Here is an 11,569-nt window from a genome sequence, read left to right as displayed (position 1 = left end):
AAGAAGAATATGAAGAGGGTGAGGAAGAGTACGAAGAAGAGGAAGAGGAGCCTAGGAAACCTTCAAAGGAAGAAATGGACTACCTTGAGTTGAGGAAGAAGCTGAAAGAATCAATTAGAAAGCAGATGAAGAAGGAAGGTAGTGGTAGTAGTGCATCGCGCCTGGATGCAACANACAGAAGGAAAAATAAGCTTCCTTNTGATAAGTGAGTCTTGCAACCATATTTTCACCAACGACTTTTTACATGAGTTCTTTGAGGAAGTCTCGAGCTAAAATATCCTATTTTGATTGGGGCTTTGGTTCAAGAACCAATTTTTTGTTCTTTTTGTAAGTTCGATGGTACCTTCTCTCCTTAGCATTGACCTGCGGGCCATGAGGACCTTGATCTGATTGATAAAGTTGCTTGTTTATCATAGAAATCTATAAGAAATCACTTGTTTGGGGGATATAATCTCATTTTCTATTTGATTAATTTTTATGTTTGTTTGTTTCCACCAACATCTGGAAGATTGTTTTTTGTGTGCTGGGAGGCAAGTTACTGCCTAACCACCATTTTTAACTTTATTTTTTTTACGTCTGGATAGATGTTTTCATCATCTTATAAGAGGTAAGATGCTCAGTTGACTACTNACAATCCATAACTTTGTTCTTTTAACTGAGTATTTACTTTTTATATTGATTCTGCGTAATCATTTTGTTGTGTCATAGGTCTGTGTTTAATCTTGCATAGTCTAATTTCTGTATATTTTTAAGATATCTGGTATTTTATTTATGCAATTTGTGATTTTGTGGCTCAAGGTGCTGTTACTTTCTTTTAGCTTGTTTGTGTGATATTACTATTCATGCTCTTTATGAACATTGAGTTTGTTTGCATGCTGTTTTTGTAAGTTGAATTTTGCTTCTTGAAGTAGTGGAAATATTATATCCTTGTTTGGTTGCAGTTACGGTTCCTTTTTTGGTCCATCTCAACCAGTTATTGCGCAGAGAGTTATCCAGGAGAGCAAGTCATTGCTGGAAAACCAGCATTTGGCATCTAAGGTTCCTAACCCACATCATGCTGTAAGTTTTTGGCATCTCTGTTTCAGTGTTCCCTCATAAAAAAATTTGAATAATATTATTGATCTTTATTTTGTGCTATTAAAATNCCTTTCTTTTTCAAAGGGATGTTGAACATTTTTAAAACTGACTATTGGGGATCTTATAGCAATTGGCACCTTATTTCCCATTTAGCAATGTGACAAGAAATTAAAAGAGCTAAGAGCAACAAAAAAAGTTGCATGAGAAACTTGACCTGTCTATTGTTTAAATGTTTTCCCTTTTTTGTTTTGCTTGCCCTCTTTTGAGTAGAGGAATACCTTAGTATGCTCTGGTGTTTTATGTGATACATGTAGTATAGGACTAAAGTGTGCTCCCTTCCATAACCATTTTGATTGAATCTGACCCATAGAGCAAACATATACCCTCGTGATCCATTGGGCATATAAGTTCATATCAAACTTGAGATACAAACATGCATTTGCTCTGATGCTGAATGATATGACAAAGAACACATATCACCTTGCCCAAAGCATAAGCTGACAGGTGCAACTCATGAATATAGCACCCTGCATTGGGTACCCTTTCCTATTTAAGCCATTGGGTATGACCTAGGGCATTAGGGTGAAACCTGACCCATAGATCTAATGTACCTTCCCGGACCTTTGACTTTCTAGTTTATTTTTCTCCCTGGAGTATCTTATTAAGTGTTGCTTCCTCTTAATGATAATGTCNGCAGAAGAAAAGCCAGAGTAAAGCACCTAGTGGGGGATTGAAGTCTTCGTTTCATAATCCGCCACCCAAAGTCAGCGAGGTCTTGTCACTATCTGTNTTGAGCTTTGCAAGTAACATTGTGGCTTAGCCTTTATGCTCTAGGTGACTTTTCTTGTTTATACAGNTGCAAGTTAAAGCCCAGAAACTCAAGAATACTAGAGATTACTCATTTCTTTTATCTGATGATACGGAGCCTCCAGCACCTTCTAAAGCTCCCTCACCTCAGAATATGCATATACGAAATTCTGGTATATTGCTCTTGGCTATGTGTTTATATGGTGTTGAAATGTTGGATTAAAACATGTTATTGTAATTAAGGAAACTTATACAGGATTTTTGCTGATGTTGAAGAGGGACGACCAGCTCAAGTTCCAGCACGGAGTAAACTGCCTCCAATAAGCAATGGTAGCAAGCGTGCTCGTGCAAGTCATGAGGAACATAACCTAGGTTCTGNGGCTGGCCGTTTGCCTCCTAAATCAGGATCTGGTTATAAGACTAGTTCAACCAGTAAACCTAGTATGACATCAGCTGATTCTAGAAAACAACTTGGCAACAACGGTGGTAATGGACCAGGACGGCCAGTTGGGTCAAATGGCATGTCTTCAAAGATGTCTGTTGGTAACCCTGGGAACAAGTCTTCAACACCTGGTGTAAAAAACCCTGTCAATGGCATGCCAAAATCACTCCCTTTAAAGCCTCATCCACCCGGTTCAAGACAGAGNATGGAGCAAAAAATTCCGAGGCAGAATGTTGAACACAGAATTCCTAGGCAGGGCTTGGAACAAAGAATTCCTAGGCAGAGCATGGAACAAAGAATTCCAAAGCAGAGCATGGAACAAAGAATTCCAAGGCAGAGCATGGAACAAAGAATTCCTAGGCCAAGTAATGAACAAAGAATTCCGAGACAGAGTATGAATCAAAGAAATCCAAGACAGAGTGTGGATCAAAGAAATCCAAGGNCGAGTGTGGATCAAAGAAATCCAAGGCAGACTATGGAACAAAGGAAAGACATACGAGAACTAAATAGACCTAAAATGATACCAAAACAACCTGTGGCATCATCAAAACCACAGGTGTGATGCTACATTTTGTTTACTTACACATGGGTCCCTTGTATTGTGGATTTTTACCTTCAATATATATCTAAAGTGCTCACTCGTTTTGCAGATAAGTAGGCCACTTAAACATAATTCAACGCATACTGCTTCNCNAGATCATCGTCCCAAGCCTAAGGTTGGGAGACAGCCCTTTGATGAGGAGGAGGATGAAATGGATATNAGTAACATGATCAGATCAATGTTTAAGTGAGATTTTTGTTTTCCAAATTGACATGCAGATAAGGTTGAGGTTTTACGAATGATTAGTCTGAGCCTCTAATGATCATTTGTTGGACCATTTGCAGCTACAACCCNAAGAAGTTTGTTGATGACGATGACGATGATGATATGGAGGCAGGCTTTGATGAAATCATGAGGGAAGAAAGGAGGAGGTTTGTTTCTTTCCGATTGAAATTGAACAATGTGATTTCTTAATATGTCCAGTCTTGATTTTAGTTGTTCATTAAATTGGACTCAAGCTAATGCATAGTTTTTCTTTTCCTCATTTTACATCCAAAAGTTTAATGATGATCACTTATTTTTCTTCCCATAGAACTAAGTGCATGCGTCGAATAATTTGGTTTCCCTTTCATTTCACTACATAACTGTGTTACAAATCATACTGTTGTCATTTATTCATATGATTCCTAAATGACGTTTCTTCATAATAAGTAGTNTTTTGGGTTGTCGATGATTTCGTGTAATACACATGCAGTGCCCAAATTGCTAGAAGGGAGGATGAGGAGCAACTTAGATTAATTGAGGAGGAAGAGGAAAGAGAGAGAAGAAGACGAATGGCGAAGTTAAAGAAACGGAAGCTTGGTGAGTAGCAGTAGTATTACCGCCAAGACTATCGTTTGACTTCCAAAACATGTCATTGTTTTTGGTATAATGAATATTCCCTTTTTTCCAAAAGGATTAGTTGAATCATGGGATTAAATTATTCAATTCATCAAATGAGAAGATATAAAAATGTTTGCCCTCACGTTCAGGCGGGGAGGGGGGGAAATGTAATTTTGAATTTTAAAGATTTTTTTTTGTAATAATAGAGAGGAACATTATTTTTGCAAATTCGTTAAAAGGACGGAATTAACTTTTAAAGTTATAATGTTTTTTTTAAATAATTAATTTTAGATGAGAAAAATACTATAATTATAATTTATAAAATATATACAATATTATATATAAATTATTTGCAACGTGCAAACAATTGTTGAGGAATTCTTTCGTTTCTTTTCTTATCTTTTTGTTACATGTGGTGAAGATATTTTAGACTGTGTTTACTTTTTTAAATACAGATTGGAGAGGAAGTAAATATATTTGATATATTTAAAAGCAATATTTGTTTTTTTTTAATGAAATTAGAGAAAAAAGTTAGTAAGTTTAAAAGTAAAGTTTGTGAATGAGTTAATTAATCTAATAAATTAAACAAATATTTTAATAAATTAAATTATAAGATTAATTTATTTTTATAGAAAAGATCAATATATTATTATTAACAATAATAATTAATAATAATAATACCTATTATTATTATTATTAATGACTATAAATGTTAAATGTGAATATATTATTTGATGAGATTATAATTAAATTATTATTTGTAATAAAATATAATTAAATTAATTAAACATATGTTCTTAATCATTTTTATTTAATTAAAACAAATTTATATTCATAAATTAAATAGCTAATTAATTATTTTTATTTAATTTATATATCTATTTTGAAACTTTTATTTTGATGTCTAATGTTTGTAATGTATTTGATTTAATTTCGTTAGATTAATTAAAACCAAAATAATGAATACCAAAGTTTTGGGAGTGGATAACTGTATTTTTTCATAATGTATCTACAATAGGAGTTTTCGTAGCCACTAATATCTTACCATTGCAATCATTAATTTGCCATCAACCACATTCAGCCGAGCTCTACGACGTCCTCAGCTTAATAACGTCTGGTTGAGTTTATCGACATTCTTGTCAAGCTCGAAAGCATGACAGTTAATTTTTTGTTTCTGTTTTCTTCTTTCTTTTATATCGACACTTAAACTTTAATATAACAATACTACAATTTGAAACACCCAAACGCAATGTTAGAATTGGTTACATACATAGCTTATCTAATTCCAAGTATGTTAGAATCGATTCTAACTTTTTCTTCATATCCATGAAATCGACTACAGTCTCAATAGAATTGATTTCAACTTTTTTCATTGACTATGGGATCAAATCCGGCTTGTATGTGAATTGACTCACTTTTTTGGAATGCTCCTTTTTCTTTAATCGCCAACCAGAACTGGAGGTCATGGCTTCGTGACTAGAGATAGTAATGGATCGGGTCGGGTACAGATAGATCTTATCCGTTACCTGACCTGCAAAAAAAAATAAAAATAATCCGTCCATTACCCGTCCGTTATCCGTGCAAATATCTGATTAAAAAATATCCATGGATATTTCAAAACCCATGGATACCTGGAGTACCCGCAAATATTTAAAATAATATACTTTTATAAATTTTTAAAATAAAATTTGAATAAAATTACAAAATAAATAAATATATAATATAATATAAATAATTAAAATTTAATTTGAATTAAATTTAACCTATTAAAATAGAAATTAATTTTAACTTTAATTTTAATTAAATTTAACTTAATAAAATTTAAATTTAAATTTTATTTTTATTTTTTGCAGGTAGTGAATACCGTGGGGATAGTATAATACTCGCACCTATTTATAAGCGAGTATCAAAATATCCGCTACTCGCAATCCACAGATAATAAATACTCGCGATACCAACTATCCATTGCGGATTTTATCTGTAGGTACCTATGAGTGTATATTTTTTTGTCATCCCTATTTGTAACGGTGTAACTTGACCACATATAATCCAATGGAGAGTTGTTCTGAAATTCACTCTTTACTATTTATTTAGGAATCTCATACTCCTTAAAGCAACTAAAATAACCAAAAGATGCATTCATGCAGGTGAATAAAGTGTGATATGTAATGAGAGTATAATTATATTGTCATCTCTATCACCTAAAATCCCCTCAAGTGAAGAGAGATATAAAAATCTTTGCATTCTGCCAATCCTCTCATTCTCTTACTCTCAAATCCGCCATAATAAAAATNTATATCACCCGTAAATNATTTCTTTCTTATTCTTAAATACTTAGTCTCATCCCTAATCAAACACAATCTTTTTAGTGTGATATTGAGCATCTTAAGTATACAGAAAATGATAAAAAACGCGGTCATAGTTAGTTATGAAAGTGGTCTACCGTTAAATATAATTTCGAATTGTTAGGCTAACTTCAAAGAGTACTTTTCACTAAATTTTATTATAACTAAGCAAAACACATTGTCTACTTAAGATTTACTTCGTATCTGATGCTTCTCTGTTGTCTAATATTATTTTGACCTTTCCTAATGTAACTAACGTTTTTTTATTTTAAACGTAATGAACAAAGTAGCTTTGATTTAGATGGTGGAATTCTTTTGTGCCCAACTTAAATTGTTTTAGAAAACCCTCAAATAAAAAAATAAAATAACGCGAGAAAAGAAGTCTTCTCTGCGGATTATTGCAAACTATAGACTTCATAAGGTTTAGAAAATGAAAGAAAAGATCTTAGTTGATGTGTAAAGAAGGGCATGCTTTAAAAAAAAAAAGAAAAGAAAAAAAAATCTCCCTACACCACATGTTTCATCTTGCACCTCCAATTTTTATTTAATTTCCATTGTTATCCCTCCATCTTTTATTTAATTTTCATCTTTGTCCCCGTCAGATTCTGTCAGAAGAATCTTTAATCATGAGACACAAAATCTCTACACCCATACGCATTTCATTTTTCTCTCTCAGCGCATTTCATTTACTTTCTCAAACCGCACTTCACTGCTTCACTCTTTGCATCTCTTGTGGCTGGAGCACTTCACCGCTTGAAAATTTTTATTTATTTTTGTTGCAATTTTTTTCTAATTCTTTGTTAATGTATTATTAGTATGTAATTGTTTTGATTATTTATTAATTTTAAATATTTATTATTGTACGGTATGATATCTGGGACGATCGGTTACAAAGAATAACTGATCGATTATATATGATATTTGAGACAATAGGTTATAAAGAATAACAGATCGGTTATGTATAACATCATGACTATGTTGGACCATAACTGAGCCAACTCTCATTATTGGACTTGTAGTCCACCAGAACCAAAGATATCTTATTAAAGATATTGAAAATAAAATAATATCTAATTAAAGACACTGATAAGGTTGTTTATGAGTAACCAAGTAAGTTTGTTTATATTTTATTCTGTTTATATTTTATTGGGCTTATGTCAGTTCCAGGTTCATAAGACAAATTATAAATAGAAAGCCAAGGATACAAGCTAGGTACGCTTTCCACATACTCTACTTACGCTATAATCACATTCGTACAGAAATCCTATTATCTATTCTCTCATACTGAGAATCATCAACTCAAGAACCAAGGTTCTTTCACCACTCGTCTAACTTGGACGTCGAAGTGCCATTGCAGGTACCACCCCCCTCCGGTCAAAGATCAAAGTCCACCGAACGGTCCAGTCTAAAGGAGAGCAAGTGGTCAAGACCCAGGAAGAGCGAGCAACCCGGTCAATCCAAGCGCCAGAAAGCAGGAAAGCCGTGTCATCCAGGCTAGTGTCTCGGTCCCTAAAATTTACACTGGAACATTTTGGCGCCCACCGTGGGGCCGAGGCTTGAAGATTCCCAATGGTGACCACGAGGAATATGGATAACAACAACTCCAGAGATATATGATCAGAGAACTCCAGGCTCAGCTAGAGGCACAGGCGATGCGAATGAAGGAGCAAGCTCAGACCATATGCCAACAACGGGAATTGTAGCAGAAACAGGCTGAAGAGATCGCCCTACTAAGAGCACAACGCCTCCCACCTGAAATGGCTGACAAAAGGGGAAGCCAAAACGGCGAACAAAGCGTACATACTCGGCCGACACCCCCATGAACCGTTCGGTCCCCCAATTTGTTGCCGTTCACAGAATCTATTATGCAAGCCCCGATGCCCGATCAGCCCCCTCCATCGACAAAACGATTTGACGGTACCTCAGACTGTTAAGTCCCTGGCAAGTGTACCAGATCGTTATCAAGTAATATAAATGGGTAAGTTCGAGTATCGTTTTCCCAAAGGACTCTTAGGCCTTAACTTTCATGTAACCTAATCTTGTAAGACTTGAGAAAAGAGAATAAATTTGGTGATGGTATGCAATGAACAAAAAATAAACATGCAATGCAATTGATTCAATTGGTTTTGAGAACTATGGATGAATGGTGTTGTTAGGGTTTACAATTTCATCTTATCCACTCTCGTATATCTACTCTTCTTATTTAATTCATTTGTTTATCTAATTGCCATGCACACTTTCTTAATTACCCTTAGCCCAATTCCTTTGTGAAAAGAGCCTATTACTAATTACTGGCTTGCTATCCTTAGCCTCCCCTAATAACTAATAATGCAATGCGTTCTGAAGCAAATGCAATTGACCGTCCTATCGCTATCCCTAGGCGAGATTGCATAATCAAGGAATTTCCCACCAGTTCATGACATTACCGTACGTCCCCATATCGATAAAGACAAATAACATTTATTGAATGAGTTAAATAATAAAAGCATTGAGCACATATGAGAACCCAACAATTGATAAACAAGTATATGACTAGGGATGGCAAAAAAATCCGCGCCCGCGGATATCCGCAGATAAAATCCACGACGGATAGTTGATACCCGCGGATATTTACTACCCGAAACCCACGGATAGCGGACATTTTAATACCCGCTTATAAACGGGTCGGGTGCGGGTATTATGCTATTTGTACCCGCGGATATCCGCTACCCGCAAAAAATAAAAATAAAAATTTAATTTTTATTTTATTAAGTTAAATATAATTAAAATTAACATTAATTTATATTTTACAAGGTTAAATTTAATTAAAATTGTACTATGTGAAATATACACATCAAAATTAATTGTCATTTATTGACAATTAACAGGTATTAATAGGTTAGATTGCCTTACTCTTTACAAAATATACGGTATTGATTATTGATTATTGGGTTTGATTGCCTAAAAATATACCGCACTAATTAATAAGTCAGATTGTCTTACTCTTTTTGCAAAATATACGATATTAGTTATTTATTATACGATATTAATTATTTATTATTGGATTTGATTGCCTAAAAATATAATGCACTAATGGTTAATCAATGGGCTTGCATGTCATAGGCTCTATAAATATATAAGTGATATCTAAGTACAATCTTCCTCTTCTATCCTAATAAAATTTAGACCTTTTTATATCTTGAGTGTCGGAGTGTCTTCTGCACGTCAACAACCCATCGGAGTGGATGACATTCTCAAGAAGGATTGAAGATCAAAAGAGAACAAAGCAAAGAAGGACGACTGACCATCGAACCAATTNAACCNAAACAAAAATTAAATTTTAATTTATATTTAATTTAATTTATATTATATTTTATATATTTTTTTTGTAATTTTATTTAAATTTTATTTTAATAGTTTATAAAAATATATTTTTTTTAAATATTTGCGGGTATCCGCGGGTTTTAAAATATCCGCGGATTTTTTTTAGGCGGATACCCGGCGGGTAGCGGATCGGGTTTCGGGTACAGTTTTATCCGATGGGTCGGGTTCGGTTATCACACTATCCGACCCGAACCCGACCCGTTGCCATCCCTAGACAAGCATATGAAATAAATAAGAATTTCAATATATGAGAGTTTCAAAAGATTACATTGTTCCCCAACAACAAAGGTTTAGTTCACCATAATCATGGTGAAATTAGATGAAAATAATGAAAGAATGGAAAAAGCAAACCCTAGATTTGATAAGAAGGAGCCTAAGCATCCAAGAAATCTCCTCCAAGGTGTGTGGAATNGCTNTGGACGTTCTCTCTGCCAAAAGAATCCCTATNTAATTCGCACTNGGGCTATATATAAGCCTAAAAAGATAACAGATAGATAACAGAAAGATTTACAGAATCTAGCTAAAAAAACAGACAACCGCCCTGGCGCCTAATTTGACCGCTCAGCGGTTTGCCTCTAGTCGCTCTGACCGCTCAACGGACCATTCTGGCGCTCAGCGGCTTGTTTGACCCTTCTTTTCATCATTTTTCTCCTTCTTTCATGGGTCTAAGTCCACCTTACTTCACTTCCATCTTTAATTCATCCAAAAACCCTGCAAAACAATGCAAAACAAGCATAATATCTCTAAAACCAACTTTTGACTCTCAAGAGACTCAACTTAAGTGTTTTACTTGATTTAAAGCTCATTCTAAGCCTCAAAGGGTGTGTTTTACTATCAAATTTAAACATGAAAATAACGATTTTTACACTGTTATCACAGACTCGGAACATCACATCCAGAACTTCATTGACTCTATGGCCTTCTATTCCAGGAGCGACCCAGTCAAATGTAGGGCCTTTTCCCTATCGTTGAAGGGTGAAGTGCTAGAGTGGTATTACACCCTTCCCCCTAATTCAGTAGATAACTTTCATACTGTCGTCAATATGTTCAGAAAGCAATACGCAATCAACCGAAATGAGGAGGTCACTCCTGCCGAGCTCGTCAACATTAAACACGGGAAAGACGAGACCCTCAGAGCATTCATACAAAGATACAACGAAGCAGCGAGACGAGTGAAGGGTGTCTTAAGTTAACAATGAAATTCAAAGTTGAACAAAATGATGGTATGCCAATAATTAAGAAATTTTACATATGTTTGAAGGCATGCAAAGATATTTTTATGTCATGCCGGTCCATCATTAGTTTAGATGAGTCATTTTTTTTAAAGTCTACTATGGATATGAAATGTTATTTGTGGTGGGGAGGGATGATAATAATCAAATGTTGCTAGTTTCTTATGCTTTAACAAGGAATCATGGTCTTGATTCTAAAAAGTATTGATCAAATATTTGGATGATGTTGTAATCTTGTCTCATGCTCATTTATATTTGACTAACAAAAGGTATGTATTACATGTTGGTGTATTTTGCATAAACTAATATGATGCTCTAAGTATTTGTTGCATTTGACATGTTTTGTTTTGAATTTGAAAAATTTTATTGCCTGCAGTATAAGGACTTTTACTTACAGTTGATCAACGATTTTTGCGTTTGTCATTTGCATTCAAACTTCAGGAAAATAATTTTAGGAAAAAAATCTCAAGAGTTTGATGTGATAAGCATTAACAAATACACATCCATAAGCATGGGAGAGAGATGAGGGGAATCAAAGAGCTTAATGTTCAGACATTCAAAAACCTCATAACAATTTTTCCAAGGCATGTCTTGCAAATTAAATAACTTCATTTCATTGTTATTGTATTTAGACAACTTCTCATGTTTCATTGTTTTTGAAATATGTTTTGGTCAAGATATAGGTTTACCCTTAACGTTATGTGTGACACACTTGTAAACAATATGCACGAGACTTTGAACAATATCATTCTTAGTGCATATTGAATATATAACTTCCTTTCAAGAATCCATCTGTCCAAAATTTGAAAACAGATTGCAAAAGGAATAAGAAGAAACAAAGTTTTGGATAACAAGGTGGTTATATATATTTAGTCTACAA

General features: G+C 34.3%; 1 protein-coding gene across 1 annotated transcript; it reads left to right on the top strand.

Moving 5' to 3' along the window:
- Positions 1–6: 6 nt before the first annotated feature.
- Positions 7–3,891, top strand: LOC106769114 (protein spt2). Its single transcript, XM_014654595.2, has 8 exons — positions 7–205; positions 942–1,059; positions 1,775–1,849; positions 1,934–2,057; positions 2,161–2,882; positions 2,977–3,113; positions 3,212–3,298; positions 3,622–3,891. The coding sequence occupies exons 1-8, from the start codon at positions 75–77 to the stop codon at positions 3,734–3,736; spliced, it is 1,509 nt and encodes a 502-aa protein (XP_014510081.2). The 5' UTR covers positions 7–74; the 3' UTR covers positions 3,737–3,891.
- The last annotated feature ends 7,678 nt before the right edge of the window (positions 3,892–11,569 follow it).

Source organism: Vigna radiata, chromosome 7, assembly GCF_000741045.1.
Source record: "Vigna radiata var. radiata cultivar VC1973A chromosome 7, Vradiata_ver6, whole genome shotgun sequence".
Classification (NCBI taxonomy): domain Eukaryota; kingdom Viridiplantae; phylum Streptophyta; class Magnoliopsida; order Fabales; family Fabaceae; genus Vigna; species Vigna radiata.
The sequence above is the reverse complement of the archived record's forward strand: the minus strand, read 5'-3'. Positions and strand labels throughout refer to the sequence as shown.